The sequence below is a fragment of the Gracilinanus agilis genome, chromosome 3 (assembly GCF_016433145.1).
Source record: "Gracilinanus agilis isolate LMUSP501 chromosome 3, AgileGrace, whole genome shotgun sequence".
Classification (NCBI taxonomy): Eukaryota; Metazoa; Chordata; class Mammalia; order Didelphimorphia; family Didelphidae; genus Gracilinanus; species Gracilinanus agilis.
The window spans coordinates 91,795,059-91,815,060 of record NC_058132.1 but is presented as its reverse complement, the minus strand read 5'-3'; the positions used below and the strand labels follow the sequence as shown (position 1 = coordinate 91,815,060).

The 20,002-nt window shown below is 45.6% G+C and overlaps 1 protein-coding gene across 1 annotated transcript in view; it reads left to right on the top strand.

The window, feature by feature from the left end:
* LOC123238767 (short transient receptor potential channel 2-like) overlaps positions 1 to 20,002 on the top strand; it is a 23,154-nt gene extending 3,152 nt beyond the window's left edge. The window contains exons 3-12 of the mRNA XM_044665970.1: positions 782 to 946; positions 5,430 to 5,604; positions 6,960 to 7,160; positions 7,726 to 7,888; positions 9,098 to 9,190; positions 14,113 to 14,305; positions 16,516 to 16,643; positions 16,832 to 16,904; positions 18,792 to 18,921; positions 19,386 to 20,002. Coding sequence (XP_044521905.1) covers positions 782 to 946; positions 5,430 to 5,604; positions 6,960 to 7,160; positions 7,726 to 7,888; positions 9,098 to 9,190; positions 14,113 to 14,305; positions 16,516 to 16,643; positions 16,832 to 16,904; positions 18,792 to 18,921; positions 19,386 to 19,876 — 1,812 coding nt within the window. The 3' untranslated portion in view covers positions 19,877 to 20,002. The remainder of the gene's footprint in view (positions 1 to 781; positions 947 to 5,429; positions 5,605 to 6,959; positions 7,161 to 7,725; positions 7,889 to 9,097; positions 9,191 to 14,112; positions 14,306 to 16,515; positions 16,644 to 16,831; positions 16,905 to 18,791; positions 18,922 to 19,385) is intronic.

Sequence of the window (20,002 nt, the reverse complement as noted above, 5' to 3'; positions counted from 1 at the left end):
CAGGTCTCAGGACTGAGCCTTGGGATCCCGGCCTGGATGCGGATCCCTTCTCCCTAGCAGCAGCCTGTAGCATCCTCCTTTCCAGCCCCTCGACGCTACCACAACCCTACCATGGGCCCTGCTCTGGCCCCCAGACTTGGCCTCCTTCTCACCCTCTCTGTTCTTGGTTCCCCCTCACTCTGCCCAAGACCTGAGCTTTCGTTTTGTTGTTTCTTCTATTTTCATCCTTGTAATTATATATACATATATATATATGTACATATATATATATAGAGTGACACATCTAGTTCTTCCAGACCTTGGTATAGTGCCTGGCATGTAAGCACTATACCAAATTATATATATATATATATCTATATCTATCTATCTATCTATCTATATATATATATTTTTTTTTTCTGGCTCTGCTTGTTTCGCTGCATCAGTTCATGTAGGTCTTCTCAAACTTCTCTGAATGCTTCTTCTTTGTCTTAAAATAGTTTTAAGCCTCTGATTTTAAAAATGAGGAAGTTTTAGGAAGTATCTAAAACCCCAGCTCAGCCCTTCCGCTGTCACCGGCGCCACTTGGGTTCAGACCCACCGGCTCATCGGCCTCAGACTTTCTTCCTCTCTGCCAAGCCCTACCCCATTAGCGACACCCTCGGGCTTTTCTGGGCTTCTCAGGCCACTTGGGGTTTGGAGTAGAAGGACAGTCTTGGGGGAAGGGGAGAGGGGCCGGGGGGAGGAGGGGTCACAGTGGAGGTGACCCAAGCCGTCTCCTCACTCTCCCATCTCTGCTCAGTTTGTAGCTCATCCCATCTGCCAGCAAGTCCTCTCCTCCATCTGGTGTGGAAACCTGGCCGGCTGGAGGGGCAGCACCACAGCCTGGAAGCTCTTTGTCTCCTTCATCATCTTCCTCACCATGCCCTTCCTCTGCCTGGGCTACTGGCTAGCACCCAAGTCAAAGGTAGGTACCCTCGCCCCTCCCTTCCCCTCGTCCTCCATTCCTTCTCTCCCCACTCAGGAGAAGCTGCTCCAACAGGGTGTCCTGGGATCACAGGCCCAGAGCTAGAAAGGGACCTTAGAAAGCATCTACCGGAGGGGCAGCCAGCTAGCACCGTGGATAGAGCAGGAGGACTTGGGTTCAAATTTGACCTCAGACACTTCCTAGCTGTGCTACCCTGGGCAAGTCACATAATCCTGTTTGCCTTGTCCATGCCATTCTTCTGTCTTAGGACTGATACTAAAATAGAAGGTAAGGATTATTTTTTTAAAGTTATCTAGTCAAATGCCTTCATTTTACACGAGACCCAGAGAGGTTCCTTTACTTGTCCAAGGTCACATAGGTGTTAAGTGACCAATATGGAATTCAAACTCAGGTCCCGTGGCTCCCAGTTCAGTTCTTTCCATTGATCATTAGGAACCTGCTTGGCACTCGCATGACGTCCTCTTTGACCTTCAGAAGGCAGCCCAGGTCTTACCTCTTCCAGAAAGCCCCCTGATTACTTTGCCCATTCCAATCTCCTCATTTCTAACCTAAAAATGTCAGCTTCCATTTCTGCAGCATTCTAAGGTTTACAAATCCATTTATTGGGGGGCAGCTGGGTGGCTCAGTGGATTGAGAGTCAGACCCAGATCCTGGGTTCAAATGTGGCCTTAGGCAAAAGAGTGGTAAGAAGTGAGACCATGGAAGTTCTGTGACTTGCCCAGGGTCATCCAGCTAGGAAGTGTCTGAGGCCAGATTTGAACCCCAGACCTTCCATCTCCAGGCCTGGCTCTCCATCCACTGAGCCACCCAGTTGCCTCCTCCCCTTAAGTTTTCTTAACTTTAACTTAACTTTAACAAGGACTTCGGTTATGTGACACGAGGATTTTTCTCATCCCTGTAAACCTCAACAACCTATATGTCTGCTCGGAAAGGCGTCCCCATTCTAATCAACTCCTGGTTGCCTCTCTGTTCTTTGGATGGCGTACGGGCGCCTGGGCAGGGTCCGCGGGACATCTGAGCCACGCCGAGGGCCCTGAGAGCAGGGACTCTGATTGTGCTTCTCTCCGTGGCCCCAGAGCTTAGCGCGCCGCCTGGCCCGTCCTGAGTGCTTAGCGGTCACCCCCATTTATCTGAATGAACGGAAAAAGCACGGACGCAGCCCTGGCTACGCCCGAGACTCCCGGAGAGCTGGGGGGACAGACCCAGAGAAGGGGACGGTCCCCCCTCTGCAGAGGCCCCAGGGTGGGCGGCCCCCAGGAGAGAGAACACCGCTATTCCTGGGCAGACGGGCTCCTCCGTCCGTGGGCAGTTGGCGAATGGGAGAATGACTGCAGAGTCCGGGCTGGTGGCTCGGAGGCACCCCAATTCACAGGGCTCTTGGGCTCCGGTCCCTGGGTCTGAGAGGAGGCAGGGGTGATCTGGCCTGCCTGTCGCTTCCCCAGATGCTTTTGCGGCTTCCCGTCTCCTACTTTCTTCTTGTTATTCCTATTTTACCAAGGGCGAAACAGAATTAAAGAGGAGAAGGAATTAACCCAGAGACAAATGGCTAGTCACTGCTGGCCTCAGCCCAGGCATTCGGAGGGCTCTTTTCACTGCCCTAAACTAATTTCCCAAGACTTGGGAGGTGGTGCCATTGATAGAGGGCCGGACCTAGATAGAGTCAGGAAGATCTGAGTTCAAATCCAGCCTCAGACACTTACTAGCTGTGTGACTTTGGGCAAGTCCCTTAATGAACCCCCTTTACTTAGCCCTTTCCACTCTTCTGCCTTGGAACACAGGATTGATTCTAAGACAGAAGGCAAGAGTTTTAAAAAAAAAGAAATTATCTAGTTCAACCCCTTCGTTTTTTATTCATAAGGAAGCTGAGGCTCAGAGACAAGCAATGAATGCCCAAGTCCACTGAGTGAGAAAATAGCAACCTGGATTTGAATCCAAATTTCCTGCCTCTAAATCCAATATCTTACCTCTACCCTCCCTTCCTTCTAGCCTCCCTGTGGCCTCCAGCACACAGTAGAGGCCTAGTAAATATTCCTGAATTGAAGGATGGGAGAATCCAGGCCAGCCTGGGGAAGGAGATGGGTAGAAAAGCGTTCTTGGGTCCCAGCTTGCAGACAGTCACTTGTGGGAAATTCTGCCACAAAGGCGTCAAGTTTTTGTCTAGGGGTTTGTATCCCTTAAAAGGCAAACCCCCCAGAGAAGGATCTTATTGAAATCTATTTATCAGCCAATGCTAGCTCGGGGTGAAGCATTATCTATTCCTTTTCTGAAAGCAGGATCAAATCATAAGGGAAGAAAGAGCAGGAGGGCCCTTTGGGCCCTGGGAAGAGGCAGGAGAAAAAAAAAATCAATCCATTTGTGTTTATTTAGAGCCTTCCTGGGCCAGGCACTGTGCTAAATGCTGGGGATACAAAGACAAATGGTGGTCCCTGCTTTCCAAGAGCTCCCAGTCTGAAGGACAATGTATAAGTGGAAATTTTATATCCTTTGGACTTCATCTCCTAAAATTCTCCCCTCCTCCCAAGGTTCCTTTTTTCCCTATTTGTTTACCTGCTTCCTCTAACTTATTGTATTTGAGTTTGGGGTACCTCTTATTTGGGTACCCAAACACCTCTCTTGCTCTCTCTTCCATGGGAGTGGGTTTTGGTGAGTGCTCCCTGTGTTCTCTAGCTCTCTACTTAAATATTAATATATTTATATTATAATTATAAATCTTACACTTTGGAGATATTGAATATTAATTTTAAAATCTACAACACAAAACAGAAGACTGATAGAACTGAAGACAAACTTCACGAGCTTCAGAGTTTTGCTGAGAACATTTTCTGGGTTAGGGCCTGGACAAAACTAAGCTAGATAGCACAGTTGATGGTCAGGCCTAGCGTCAAGATCTAAATTCAAATCTGGCTTTCAGACACTTACTGTGTGACTCTGGGCAAGCCACTTGACCTCTGTCTGCCTCAGTTTCCTTAACTATAAAATAGCATAATACCAGTACCTATCTCTCAGGGTTGTGAGGATCAAATGAAAAGTGCTTAGCACAGGCACATGGTAGGTGCCATATAAATGCTGATTGTTATTGTTATTGTAACCATTATTATATAGACACCAGTGTGTCATGGCAGCCAAAAAAGCTTATGCTAGGTCAGGCATGGTCATAGGAGATATGGCTGAAGAAAACATTGATATTTAGGCTTGTTAGGAAGACAGGGTAATTGTGGTTAAATATTTGCAGGACTGTTCCTTGAAAAAGGAATTGAAATTATTCTGCTTGACCTCAGAGGACAGTACTATGAGCAATGTATATGTGAGAGAGGGTGCAGAGAGAATTGTACAGAGGGTAGATTTAGTTTTGAAAGGAGGAAAAACTTCCCTGGTGTTTGAAGTTACCCAAAAGTGGAATGAGCCATTAGGAAGTATTTGGCTCCAATAGAAATCTTCAATGGAATTTGAATGAACACATGTTAATGAAGTTTAGAGGTAATTCCTATATAAAGACAAATTAGACAACCTCAGAGATCCCTTTCAACTTTGGGTATAGGTCATTTTTTAAAAAATAAAGCAAGAAACTGGGGCAAGAGGAAACTCACGGAAGTGAAATGATTTACCAAGTTTTCATAGACAAGAAGTGGCAAAGTAAGGACTTGAACACAGATCTTCTGCACTAGTTGGATGGTTGGATTGAGTTGGGTTCAGTTAAGTTAGATTCAGTTGAGTTGAGTTGGGTTGAGATGAGTTGAGGTGAAATGGGTTAGTTTGGATTGAATTATGTTGGGTGGGGTAGAGTTGGGTTAGACTTAGTTGAGTTGGGTTGAGATTGAGTTGGGATGAGTTGGACTGGAAGGCGTTGAGTTGAGTTGGGCTGGATTGGGTTAGTTTGGGTCAAGTTAGGCTGGATTGAGATGAGTTGAGATGGAATGGGTTAGGTTGGATTGGTTTGTGTTGGGTGGGTTAGACTTAGTTGAGTTGGGTTAGACTTAGTTGAGTTGGGTTAGACTTAGTTGAGTTGGGATAAATTGGGCTGGAGGGAGTTGAGTTGAGTTGGGCTGGATTGGGTTAATTTGGGTCAAGTTAGAATGGATAGGGTTGAAATGAATTGAGGTGGGATGGGTTAGTTTGGATTGGTTTTGTTTGGATGGGGTGGAATTGGGTTAGATTTAGTCAAATTGGGTTGAGATTAATTGAGTTGGGATGAGTTGGATTGGAAGGGGTTGAGTTGAGTTGGGCTAGATTGAGATGGTTTGGGTCAAGTGAGGTTGAATTGGGTTAAATTGGGTAAGATAGAATTGAGTTGGAATGGGTTAAATTGAGTTGGATTAGGTTGGGCTGGAGTGGTTTCTATGACATATCGTTAAGTCTGCAGGAGATCACTATTGACTGGTACCATTAAATGAAGAAATCTGGAGGAGAGAAGAGAGATCAGTTGCTGGGCTCTCAAACCTCAAAGTTATTCCTCTCCTTACAGCTGGGTCGTCTGCTGAAGATCCCAGTGCTCAAATTTCTAATACACTCGGCCTCCTACCTATGGTTCCTCATCTTCCTGCTGGGAGAGTCACTGGTCATGGAGACTCAGCTAGGCACCTTCAAGGGTCGCAGTCAGAGTGTCTGGGAAAACTCACTGCACATGATCTGGGTTGCAGGTATATGGGCTGGTGGGTGGAGGGCAGATCATTCCCCTGGCTGGAGATCCATCACCCCATGTGGACATCTCAGCACAGGGACCCTCTGGGGTCACTCAGAACAGTATCACTTTTTCTTCCCCAAGATAAGCCTTGATGAGACTGAAGACAGTGATCATGGTTCCCCTGAGTCCTCTCTAGGCCATGTACATGCACCCTATGAATCTCAGTCCCTCCATGCCTTACATTTGCCCTATACCTTTAAAAGAATTTCCTAGGCTTTAGACCTGGGAATTTTAATTTAGCTCTTGAGGGCCCCAAAAGTGATTTGCCAAGATCACACAGGGAGTAAGTAGCAGAGCCAAGATTCTAGCCAAGATCCTCCAACTTTAAATCCAGTGCTCAGTCCACTAACTCCCCTCTCTGGGTCCCAGAGGCAACCCCTTCATGGGAGCAGATGGAGTGAGGCAGCATTTCATAATAAATGGCAAGAGTCTGAGTCTTGGTTCTGACATTTCAATGAATAAATCAGCATTATTCAACACCTACTGGGTGGCAAGGATAAAAGTGAAACAATTCTTGCCCTCAAGGACCTTAGAGTCTCTTGCTGGGGGTCAAGAAAGGGGGGGAATGCTGAGGTGGAGGGAGCTGCAATAGGACACATGTAAGTACATACAAAATATTTACACAGTAGATACAAAACAATTCCAAGAGTTTCTGAAAGCTACACGGGTCAAGAAAGGCCTCACATAGGAGGTCAAATCAAGAAGCATTTATTAAGTGCTTATGGGGCAGACACTCTATTAAACACTCAGGATACAAAAAAAGAGGAGAAAAACACAGCATCTGCCCACATTCTAATGCAAACGATTATGTACTACAAAATTAGGTAGGCATAAGTGGATAGAGTACCAGGAGGGTCTGGGTTCAAATTTGTCCTCAGATATTTCCTAGCTGTATGACCCTGGGCAAGTCACTTAACCCCCATTGCCTAGCCCTTACCACGCTTCTGCCTTAGAACCAATTCTAAAACAAAGGGGTTTTTTTTAATTATATAGGCATAGATATAGCTATCTATCTGTATCTACATAGAAAATTGGAGGTAATCTCAGAAGAAACGCCCTGGCAGTGAGGGGAACTGGAAAAGGGAGTCTTGATGGAAACTAGAGTGATAATTGTCACCCCAGGCAAGTCCCACTCTATCTCTGGACTTTGCTGTTCTCTGTAAATGAGGTTGGAGCAGAATAAAGAATCTCCAAGGTCTCTTCCAAGTCAGAAAGTCTCTGGTTCCATGAGGGTGGCCAGCCTTGCAGACTTGAGTGGGGAAGAAGCTGCCCCTCTTGCTGAGCTCTCCCTACCCTGGTCTCTGGCCACAGGTTTCCTGTGGTTCGAATGTAAGGAGGTGTGGATTGAGGGGCTGCGAAGCTACTTCCTGGACTGGTGGAACTTCCTGGACGTGGTCATCCTGTCCTTGTACCTGGCTGCCTTTGCCCTCCGAGTGCTCCTCGCGGTGTTAGCCAGGCTGCACTGCCAGGATGCCCCAGATGGCGCTGCCTGTCGCTACTTTACCACAGCTGGTGAGTGCCATGCCCTGAAGACTTCCTCCCTTGGCTCCAGGAGCCCAACCACTTGACTCCCAGGCCCCCAGACCCCAAAGTCTACCTGGGCAACTCTTAAGTCTTCCAAGGGCCTTCCTAGTCCCACATAGCCTCTGCCCTGCCATCTCTAAGCCCTTCAGCATTTTCCCAACCCCCAATGTTCCCACCTTGTCATTCTCGGGACCCCCAGTTCCTTCACCCTGTGATCTCTAAGCCCTCCAAAGCTTTCAGTCTTACTATGTTCCCATCCTGTGTAAAGTTCTATACAAAGACAGCAAGAAAAAAATCAATATGGTCAATAAAACAAATCAAGACAAGGTAAGGGGTATAAGAGAAGGAAAAGGAATTTGACCATTCTGAAGTTCAAAGCCCCCCTAAGTAGTTTGCCAGATAGCTTTACAGGGGAGCCCCTAGCAGCACCCTGTAAAATAGGTGGGTAAATCCATCACCCCTCACAGAGCCAGAAAATGTCACTCTAGTACCCCAGGGTGCTATTGGGGATTCCTTTTTTCCTGCTACCCATTGCACATCTCCCCTTAAATAGAACGCAGCGAGTGGCGCACAGAAGACCCCCAGTTTGTGGCTGAAGTCCTATTTGCCATCACCAGCATGCTCAGCTTCACCCGCTTGGCCTACATCCTACCTGCTCACGAGTCCCTGGGTACCCTGCAGATCTCTATTGGCAAGATGATTGACGATATGATCCGGTGAGGGCAGCCTCTCACTAAGTTTCCTGGGCTCCTCCGAATTCCGTGTGGGAGGGGGAAAATGACCTCTTCCTGGTGATTCCCATCAAACCCCCCAATCTTGGGAAGACCTGGCCATTTATCCCTGACCTGCCTTCCCACTAGCTCTCTCTTGCAGGCATGGAAAAACAGAACCCTGGTCTTAACCCTTGCCCCAACCATAACATGAAAGCTGACCTCAAACTACTTCTTGACCTTAACTGTGATCCCAACGTCATCCTAAAAATAATGGAATCTCCAAATTTGTACGAACTTTAGAAAGCATTAAGTGTAATCCCTTCCTGAACAAGAAAATGAACTTTGGAACTTCCTGACACTGTTTATAAGCCTACCTAATTTCAGGTCCATCTTAACCTTAACATGACCGTAACAGTGATCTTGACCCTATCCTATCACCCAAATTCAGAGGTTCTTAACCTTTGGCCCACGGACCCCACGGAGTCTATGAAATAGGATAAGAAAAAAATTACATCTTTATTTTTACTAGCCACTAGTGGAAATTTAATATTTCTTCCAGTTATTTAAAAACCTTGTTCTGAGAAGGAACCCAAAGACTTCAGCACAGTGGCAGTGGGGTCCCCAACAGAAATGAGATTAAGAAGTCCTGTCCTAATCCTAACCCAACCGTTCCCCTGAGATCTGTGAGATGCCTGATACTGACCCTGATTCATCTCAATTTGATCCTCACCCCTATCTAGACACTAATCCTTCCTTGAACCCTCATCCGTACCTACCATCCATGCTTCATTCATACCTCTCCATCGTGATCTTCAACCGAGTTCTCACCCTAATTGTCCCCCAATTGTTGACTTTCATCATGGCTCATCCAGACCCTAACCTTTACTTTTAATTCATTCTGAGCCTCACTCTGACCAGAGCCCCCAACCCTTAATCCATTCTAATCATCATCTTAAACCCAGCCCTCACCCCAATTCTGACCTGACACTAAACCACAGGTTCAATTGCATATTCTTGCTTGACCCACATTCTTCCTGGTACAACCCCTCGTGGCAAACCTCTTCTCCCAGGGACTCGGGCTGATATTGGGAGATGGAAATTTTTTAAAAGGGGAGAGAATAGTCAAAAGGAGCCAAGGGCCCTCCTTGACCAAAACCTGACTTTTCTTAAGTCTGTGTCCAAATGTCTAAACCCTCCTCAATCTTCCAACAGGTTCATGTTCATCCTTATGATCATCCTAACGGCCTTTCTCTGTGGCCTCAACAACATCTATGTGCCCTACCAGGAGACCGAGAGGCTGGGCAAGTATGTGGGCTGGGTGGGAGCTAGCTAGGGAAAGAGATGGGATCTGGGAAGTGGGGAGGAAATGTCCAGAGATGAGGGCATAGTCTAGAAAAGGGGGTGTGCCTTCTAGAGTCATATGGGGTGAGAGGTCAGGGACCATGAAGGGGGAAGTGCCAGATGGGGAAGGGATGTTACCACTTCAACAAGCAAGACTGGCTTTATTTGTATGACTTTAGGCAAATTACTCTAGCTTTGTGCCTCAGTTTCTTCATCTGTAAAATGAAGAAGTGGTGATTTTATTGATCTCAAAGATCCTTCTAGATCTAAATCTTTGGGACATTTATGCTTAGGTAAAGTCTGTAGCTACCTGGGAAATGTGACCTAGGGTTCAAGGTCCCACTGTTCCATCCTAAGCCTCAATTCCTCCCTTATCTGTTTATTGGTGCCTTCTCTATTAACACCTGAAAATAGGGAGCATTCATTCGCCTTCAGGGTGAGAGATGATGACACCCATAGCCTCTTATGAGAATCCTGGGTTCAGGGGAGATAGGACAAAGCTCAGGTCACACAGGCTGCCTCTGAAAGATTGTAGCCTGGGCTTCAGAGCTCACTAGCCTGATGGAGGTCATCTTCTCTGGGAGCCCCTCTTCTCTTGTCCTCCTGGGGACCTCAGGACATTTACTTTCTGCTACTTTCTAAACTTTCCTTGATCCTCAAATCCCAATCTGATCCCCTTGAGTTTGGTTGCACCTTGAGCCACCCATATTCCTTCGTCCTTCTCCAGCTGCATAATTGTCTCCTCGGTGCCTTTTCCTGGCACCCACTTCCCTCTTTCCCTGTATTCATCCACTCTGAACCATGAATGTACTTTTTAAGGGCTCATTCAGAATCAGAACTAGAAATCACAAAATCTGAGAGTTAGAAGGTACCTACATAGACATCTAAGAGTCCAACTCATATAGGAAAGGAATCCCACTATATCATACACTAATTACTGGTGCCCATCCGGCTTTTGCTTGAAGATCTCCAATGATGGGAGACCCCACCACCTCCCAAGGCAACCCATTCAACTTAGCTCTAAGTATTAGGAAAAAATTTCCCCCTGATGTGAAGCTTAAATTTGCCTTTTTTCATCTTACGCCCATTGTTTTTTGATTCTTCCCTCTGAGGCAGACAGAACAAGTCTAAATCTTCCACCACATGATAACCCTTCAAGCATTGGAGGTAGCTATCCTGTGTGACAGATAGACAGCCAGGGAGACAGACAGACAGACTCACACACACACACACACACACACACACACACACACACACACACACACACACACATACCTTAGTCTCCCCCAGTTTATTTTCATATAATGTAGTATCCCAAAACCCTCTTCTGGTTGCTTCCCTTGGAAGCTTTCCCCCTATTCATCATCCTTAAACTAATGGTGCCCAGAACTGGCCCTAACATCCCAGATGAGGACTGACAAGGTAGAGTACAGCGGGACAGTTACTTCTTTCTTTCCAGAGATTAAACCCCACTTAATGAAGTTTTTGGTTGCCACATCTCAATGCTAACTCATACTGAGATTGCAGCCCATTAAAATCCCCAGGTCTTTCTCAGAATAATTGCTATCAGAGGCAGCTGGATGGCTCAGTGGATTGAGAGCCAGGCCTGGAGATGGGAGATCCTGGGTTCAAATCTGATCTCAGACACTTCCCAGCTGTGACCCTGGGCAAGTCACTTAATCCCAATTGCCTAGTCCTTACCCCACTTCTGCCTTGGAACCAATACACAGTATAGATTCTAAGACAAAAAGTAAGGATTAAAAAAAAAACAAAACAACTACTGTCAAACCATGCCTCCTCCAACTTGTACTTATGAATGTGATTTTCTTGGGAACCCAAACATAAGACTTTAAATTTACCCCAAGTAGATTTCATCAAGTTAGATTCACTCCAGTGCTTTCTATCCTATGAAGATATCTTGGGATCCTTTGTTATCCAGAATGTAACCTTTTGGGTAACCTACATTTTTAAAGAATTTTATTTTTTCCCTAATTATATGTAAAAAGTTTTAATATTTAAAAAAAATTGAGTTCCAAATTCTTTCCCTTCTTCCCTCTCATCACTTGAATTTGAATGATCATGCCATCTATGCAGTGGTGTGCTGGTAAATGTTTAATAACCAGTTCTCTGGGTATAGTCTACATTATTAACATTTTCTCCATCACCTTCCTAAATCTAGACAACCAATAAAACAATAAATCAAGCCCGAGGCATTTTCTGATTTCCAACGTATAAATGCTCACACTGAAATTTTTTAAATCAAGGGAGGTTGAGCTGACTCAAGGACACATAGGACATTCTTGCACCTATGGCTTTATCCAAGTCATTGATACACATGTCAGACTTCACAATCAAGTACAAACTTCTGGGGTATTCAGTCATCCAATCAACAAGCATTTATCAGGGCAGCTAGGTAGCCTAGTGGATAGAGTGCCAGGCCTGGAGTCAGAAGAACCCGGGTTCAAATTTGCCCTTAGACACTTCTTAACTGTGTGATCCTGGGTAAGTTGCTTAATGCTGATTGCCCTTGCCTTTCTGTCTCAGAATTGTCACCAGGACAGAAAGTAAGAGTTGTTGGGGTTTTTTTAAAAGCATTTATCAAGTATGTGCCAAGTTCTGTGTTAGACATTAGGGATATTCCAGTGGAGAACTTCTGCCATGTTGATATTAGTCTACTCTTGGAGTCCAGCCACCTACCTGTGTTATTATCATCCATAGCTCTATTTTTTATTATCATCTAGTCCAGTGATTCCCAAAGTGGGTGCCACTGCCCCCTGGTGGGTGCTGCAGCGATCCAGGGAGGCGGTGATGGCCACAGGTGCGTTTGTCTTTCCTATTAATTGCTACTAAAATTTTTAAAAAAATTTAATTTCCAGGGGACTAAGTAATATTTTTTCTGGAAAGGGGGCAGTAAGCCAAAAAAGTTTGGGAACCACTGCTCTAGTCCATAGCTCTATTTCCCCTACAAAGATAGTATGAGATGTTTTTCCAGAAAGCTTTACTAAAGTCTAGGTGAACTATGTCCATAGCATATTCTCTTTATCTACCAGTTGGTAATCCTTTCAAAAAAAAAGAAATGAGTATGAAATCTGGCATGACCAATCCTTGAAACCATTTGTAATTATTTGTAACGCTTTGTAATTATTGCTTTTGCCAGATGTTCACCTCTTTAATGATTTGTTCTAGAATTTTCTCAGAAATATAAGTCAAGATCACAGACCTATAGTTTGCAGACTCTGTTCTCTTTCCTATTTTGAAAATCAGGATATTGTTTTTCTCTGGTCTTCCAGTGCTTCAGATATAAATGGGAGTGACTCAGTAATCACATCTGCCAGTTCTCTAAAAGCCTGGAGATATAGTTCTTCTGGATCTCATGACTTTAATCCTTTTAACAACTAGGTGCTCTCCTATTATCTCCCTCCTTATCTTGGGTATGGATTCTCTTTTAGTCACTTTTGTTTTGTCCTGACCAGGGCAAAGGCCAGTCTCCTTGGCAGAGAAAACAGAAAAATTGAGCAGCTCTGCCTTCTCTCTTGCCAATTATCTCTGTCCCATCCATTCCAAACAAAGGTCCTATTCATTATTTTTTTTTAAATCCTTACTTTCCATCTTAGAATTGATACTAAGTATCTTTTCCAAGACTGAAGATCAGGAAGGCTAGGCAAATAGTGTCAAGTGACTTGCCTAGGGTCACACATACAGGAAGTGTCTGAAGTCAGATTTGAACCCAGGACCTTATGTCCCCAGGCCTGGTTCTCCATCCACTGAGCTACCCAGCTGCCCCAGTTCCATCCTTTCTTTGATTATTTTTTTTTCTCCCAACAGGATAAGCACTAGAATTGTAATTTGGTTGATACAAAACTCTCTTTACCAAGGCAGGATGGCACCTTCTCTCTATCTTTTAGTCTTAGAGAGTTACGTAAAGCCTAGGGTCATACAACCATTATATGTCAGAAGGTAGACTCAAATTCAGGTCTCCCTGGTTTGAGACCTGCTCTTTATCCACTATGCCAGTGATGGGCAAACTATGGCTGGAGGGCCAGATGCTCACCCTGAAATGTTCTATCCTGCCACACGACATTATTCCTAATTTGACGAATACAATGAGGAGGATACAATACAATGAAACTTTGAAAGACTTGCCTTAGAAACAGACGGACAGATGAGTATTTCCTCTCCTTTGGCCCCCTCTTTAAAAAGTTTGCCCATCACTGCACTATGCCATTATATGCCTCCTTTCTCCCTGTACTTCTTCCAAAACAGAATGTCCCAAAAGTCTTCATGCAGCTTTAATCTTAGACTTTTAGCACACCCTATGTGTCTTTTTTTTAAAAACCCTTATCTTCCATCTTGGAGTCAATACTTGGAGTTAATACTGTGTATTGGCTCCAAGGCAGAAGAGTGGTAAGGGCTAGACAATGTGGGGAGTTAAGTGACTTGCCCAGGGTCACACAGCTGGGAAGTGTCTGAGGTCAGATTTGAACCTAGGACCTCCTGTCTCTAGGCCTGGCTCTCAATCCACTGAGCTACCCAGCTGCCCCCCTATATCTTTTTAAAACCCCTTGTTGCCTTTAGGTTCCCCATTTTGCAGATGAAGAAACTGAGGCAGAGAGAGATAAGTGATTTGCCCAGGGTCACACAGCTAGTAAATATCTAAATCAAGATTCGGGTCTTCCTGACTCCAAGTCCAATACTTTCCCTTACATCATTATGCTGCAGAAGGAGATAATTCCAGCTAGGTCCCAGACATATGCCAAGAGGGTGAGTATCCCTGATGATCCCCAGGTGGTTCTCTCCTTGGCTGGTCATCTTTCGGTAGGCAATGGCATGTTGTAAAGGGAAAAGCAGAGCTCCACTGTCTATCCCAAACACTCATCTTTTCCCAGCTTCAATGAGACGTTCCAGTTTCTCTTCTGGACAATGTTTGGTATGGAGGAGCACAGTGTGGTGGACATGCCCCAGTTCCTGGTGCCTGAGTTCGTGGGCCGTGCTCTCTATGGCATCTTCACCATTGTCATGGTCATCGTGCTACTCAACATGCTCATTGCCATGATCACCAACTCCTTCCAGAAGATCGAGGTGTGTGAAAAGTGTGGACAGAGTAGCAGAGGCAGACCAAGGACCTAGAGGGACACGAAGGGGGATGATGGGGCCCAGTGACACGAAGGGGGATGATGGGGCCCAGTGACACGAAGGGGGATGATGGGGACCAGTGACACGAAGGGGGATGATGGGGACCAGTGACACGAAGGGGGATGATGGGTCCCAGTGACATGAAGGGGGATGATGGGGACCAGTGACACGAAGGGGGATGATGGGGAGTGGAAGAGGAAAGAAGGATCTCTAGGAAGATGAAATGTGAGTAATAGAGAGAAGCCAGGGACCTAGAACACAGTTTGGATCAAAGGAGGGACAGCAGAGCAATGGGGTAAAGGACCCAGAGGGGTGGTATATGATCATAGATTTAGAGCTGGAAGGGACTGTAGAGGTCATCTAGTCCAATTCCCTCATTTTTCAAATGAAGAAATTGATTGAAGGAGATGATGGGTAGTAAGAATGGGGTCATAGAGATACCTAATCTCTGATTTACAGAGCTCACGGTCTAGAGAGAGAAGTGTTAAAGGGGGATTCTTTTCAATTCATCAAACATCTGGTAAATGCCTGTTGTGTGCAAAGCCATGAATTCAGCTCTAGAGGAGATCAAAATTAGAGAAAAGCTCAGCCTTTGCTATAGTGAAGAATATAATCTGTCTAATAGAGGGCAAAGACACATATATTAGATAACTAGATTAAATAGTATTACCTGTTAGATAGGGATAGAGATATAAATCAAATATCATGTGAGGGAAGACTTTATTTGTGGGAAGAAAGAGAAGATCAGAGATTTCCTGAAGGAGATGGCCTTTGAATTGGACTATAAAGGAATTCAGTAGGTATGAGGGAGGGGAGATTGTAAATGAAAAAGGGATGGGAGAGGCAGAAGAAAAGATTGGCAATGGTTAGGGCTGGGTCAGAGTTAGGGAAGAAAGGCAGAGAGATGGACCAGGAAAGCAGAGTGGTTTAAAGACAATAGGCCTGGATGAGTCAGGAGACCTTAGCTCAAGTTTTTTGTTTTTTGTTTTAATCCTTTCTTAGAATCAATATTGTGTGTTGGTTCCAAGGCAGAAGTGGGGTTCCCAAACTTTTTTGGCCTACTGCCCCCTTTCCAGAAAAAATATTACTTAGCCCCCTGGAAATTAATTTTTAAAAATTTTAATAGCAATTAATAGGAAAGATAAATGCACCTGTGGCCATCACCGCCCCACCTGGATCGCTGCAGCACTGGGCTAGGCAATGGGGGTTAAGTGACTTGCCCAGGGTCACACTTCTAGGAAGTGTCTGAAGTCAAATTTGAACCCAAGATCTCCCATCTCTAGGCCTGGCTCTCAATCCACTGAGCCACTCAGCTGCCCCACCTTAGCTCTAATCTTGATAAATGTTTGTTGATTGATGGACATGTACTCAATGACTTATCTGAGCCTTAGTTTCTTTAGAGTAGGTGCTAAGTGCTTGTTGAATGAATGAATCTGTAAAATAAGGGAGCTGATTGAAATGATATCTGAGATTCCTTTTGCCAGCAAATCTATCATCATGTGACCCTGTCTCATAGCTTGTTGTCAGAAAGGGCTTTGTTCAATGCTATAGAAGTCTATATTTATTATTAGAATGTTGGTAGAGGAGTTGGGAGGCATCTAATGAGAAAAGGAGGAAAGGAGAGAAATGTGAAGTCAAGGGATGGGGAGAAAAGATGGAGAAAGAGAAAGGTTTTGGACAGGAGATTGGGAGGATGAATGGAAAAGCAGAGGCTAAGAAAGAGGACTGGGAAAAGATGTAAGGATGCCCAGACATGAAACCTGGTGGAGGAAGAGAAGGAGTTGGACCGTGGGATGAAAAAGGGGCTGGGACAGGAATGGAGAATAAAGGGGGACTATGGAAGGAGACTGAAGGATAAGCAAGAGTGAGGTGGGTAGAGAACCAAGACGAAAGGAGAAAGGGAGAAGGAATAGAAGGGGAATAGAGACAGGATCAGAGAAGGATTGGTCAAAAGGATAGAGGAGGGGATATAGTGAGGCAGAAAAAAAAGGAGAGGGAAGGGAAGGGAAATGGCAGGAGAAGGGGTGATGAGGAATAGTGGAGGAGAAGAGGGGGTCAACATTAGCGGGAAGGGCAGAGAATGAAGGATGAAAGGGGGTTTCTAGGCATAAAGTGGTGTTGGGGTCCCTGAACCCTCCCCCATCTCTGGCCCCCAGGATGACGCTGATGTGGAATGGAAGTTTGCCCGCTCCAAGCTCTACCTATCCTTCTTTCGGGAGGGCCTGACACTACCTGTTCCCTTCAATATCTTACCTTCACCCAAGTCCTTCTTCTATCTACTCAGGTAAACTCTTGGGGAACCTCCACAGCCTCATTCCTCTCATCTTCCCATTCCATGCCTCCATCCCTTCCCCAAGAACTCCTCACAATCTCCATTTCCCCCAACTCTCAGTCCCTCTCTCCTCCTTTTTTCATCCCCCATTTCCTCATCCCCCACCCTTTCCCCCCTAACTTCTCACCTTACTCTTCCAGGAGAATCTTCCGATTTTTTTGTTGCTGCTGCTGCAAGACCAAGGGGCCTGCCTATCCTCCCATCCCCACTTTTGTGAGTGTCCCATCCGATTGCTTGTCCCCTGACTCTTTATCTCACACTGTTCTATATCTGTCCTAATCTTTCTGCCCATCTATCCAATATCTATTCTGTCTCTGGGCCCCACCATGCTCTACCAAATATTTTCCATTTGTCCTAATCTATCTGATATCACACAATCCGTCTGCCTGTGAGTCTATCTGATGTCTCTCCATCAGTCTATCTGCCTTAGTCTGTTCCAGTTGGCCTGCCCTCACGAGAGAGATGCCAGACAGGAAGGGTCCAGCAGCTAAGGGTCACCTTCTCCATCTCCCCTTAAACCAAAGGGGGAACTCCTCTCTCACTAGCTGCACTTCCAAAGACTGTCTGCTGCTACTTTGTCTCTGTCCCCCTGTGTCAAAATCTTGGCAAAGGGTCCTGCTCTCTCCCTTAATTGTCCCATTTCCTTAGGGCTGCCTAGATAAGACTGGCCCTTGTCCAGAGAAGCTTTACCAAGGCATTTGGGGAAAGGTTAATTGTGATCCCAAAGCAGAAATCTATCTTGAGTGATGGAGCAGAGATATTTCTTAGCTCTGAAACAGTGTTATTCTGTGAGTCTAGATATAGTGAATGGTCACAGTCTGACTAAGACAATATCGATAATAACTCACATTTCTATAGATTTAAGCAATTTCTTCACAGCATCTTTGAAAGGTGAATAGTTCAGATGTTATTTGTTACAGAGAAACTGGGGTCCAAAGAAATAAAATGACTTACCTAAGGCGACACAGTTAGTTAGTCTGGATTCAATTCCAGATCCCCCTGATTAGAAGTCCAAAGCTGTTTCTTTTTTGGAAGACTGACTATAAATGGTGATAGGGTTTGTCTATATAGGCAAGGCACTTCCCCTTAGTTACTCATTAGTTTTAATTATTCCCCATAATTATCTCTATGGACATCAGTTTCTTTTTTTTTTTTTTTTGTAAAATGAGATTGTACTAGATGATCTCTCAGATTACTTCTAGCTCTAGCAATCTATAATCTATGAATTGATGGATTAATGAATCTTTCTCCTCCATACCTGACTTCTTTATCTCGAAAATAATTTGCCCTAAACCTCAAAACAGGAGAGATTGGTGCCTAGAGTTCCAGTTGAAGATTCCACCCATTGGTCTTCTTTTTTTTCCTGGGCTTTGGTTTGGGGGGGCGGGGTAGAGGGAATTATCAATCAATAAATACTTAGTAAGTACCTACAAGGTGCCAGACACTGTGCTAAAGTCTAAGGAAACAAAAAGAGTCAGAAGGTAGTCCCTACCCTCAAGGAGTTTACAATCTAATTGGGGGGGGCGGTATAAGCAAACAAATATATATAGGATAAATAGGCGATAATTAGCAGAGGAAAGGCAATAGAATTAGGAGGGGCTGGGGAAGATTTCCTGTAGAAAATGGGATTTTATTTGGGACTTAAAGGAAGCCAATGAGGTCGATAATCAGAACAGAGGAAGGAGAATGTTCCAGGCATGGAAAATAGTCAAGGAAAACGCCCTGAGTCAAGAGATGAGTGTTTTGTTTTTAGAACAGACAGATGTCACTGGATTAAAGAGGAGGAGTAAGTTGCAAGAAAATTGGAAAGGTCTAGTTTATGGAGGGCTTTGAAAGCCAAACAGAGCATTTGTATTTGCTCCTGGAGGCAGTAGGGAGCCTCTGAAGTTTACTGAGTAGAGGAGAGAGGGGTGTGTGAAATGGTTGGACCTATGCTTTAGGGAAATCGTTTTAGTGGCTGAACAGAGGATGGATTGGAGCAGGGAGAGGCTTGGCGGATCTGCCACCAAACTACTCCAATAAACTACCAAGAAGGAATTGGAGGAAGTACAAACATTGGGGGATGCCTCATACTCTTTTCTCTTTAAATATGTATTCCAGGCGAACTCTGGGATTGGGGCTGGGACTGGGGACGGTGAGGGTGGCTCCTATCGGGTCCGAGTCATCAAGGCCTTGGTGCAACGCTACATTGAGACCGCAAGGCGCGAGTTCGAAGAGAGCCGTCGGAAAGGTCAGCCTCCCGACCCCAGCTGCTTCATCAGACCCCAAAGCTTGTCCCTGTTCCTAACTCCCTGCCTTTATGCTCTCAGGACCCTGTCCTTTTTTTCCCCAAATCCAAGGCCCTCAGCCCTAGCTGGGCCCGTGGCCTCTTCGGCTTTTCTACAAATCTGTAGTCTGGCCACCCAACGTCTTCCCTCTCGGGCTCCGATGGCTCCTCTTCCCGCCAGCCCAAGGTACTTGGATGAGATGGTTTCTAGGGTCCTTTCTAGCTCTATATACTATTGATCCTAATCTCTCCTCTCATGACCCATGACTCTCTCAGAGATATTGGGTAGCAGCCCCTATCCCAGAGGCCAGGCTGAGAATTCTGGGTTCTCTGGAGCTCAGGAACTCATAGGGAGTCCATTCAGCTCTGGGCTGTTCTGAGGAAGCACATCCCGTCCTTCTTCTCCCACCTGCTTTTTATGTCTTCAGACCTCGGTAACCGACTCACAGAGCTGACCAAGACCGTGTCCAGACTGCAGGGTGAGGTGTCCGGTGTCCGGAAGACACTGGCCGATGGTGGACCTTCCCGGCTCCCTGATGGTGCCAGCATCCTGAGCCGCTATATAACTCGTGTCCGAAATAGCTTCCAAAATCTCGGACCCACCATCCCCGAAACCCCTGAATTGAGAGGAAGAGAGGAGGAAATGGGGCTTATAGTGCCTGAGCTAATAGGGACACAGATCCCTGGGGAAACGGGGACCCAGGAGTCCAGAGCCCCTGAACCAGGAACCCAAGATACTGACGAACAAGCTCCTCAGGAAGGGGAAAGGGCTGGGATCCAGGCATTTGGGGGCTCCTACAAAATTTCTTCTGCCCAGGTGGTGATTCACAGGGGGTTTGGGGAAAAGGGAGATGTGAATCTGCCTCCAGAGGAAGGTCCAGTGGCCGAGCATGATCCCCCAGCCCCAGGAGCTAAATAAAGTAGCCTGGGCATCTTCTGACCTAACCTTGGGCCACCTGGACAGCCAGATCTAGGAAGAAGTGCTGAAGAAATCTCCCTTTCCTTCCCTAGCCCAAGTGCTTCACTGCCTTAATAAAATTACATA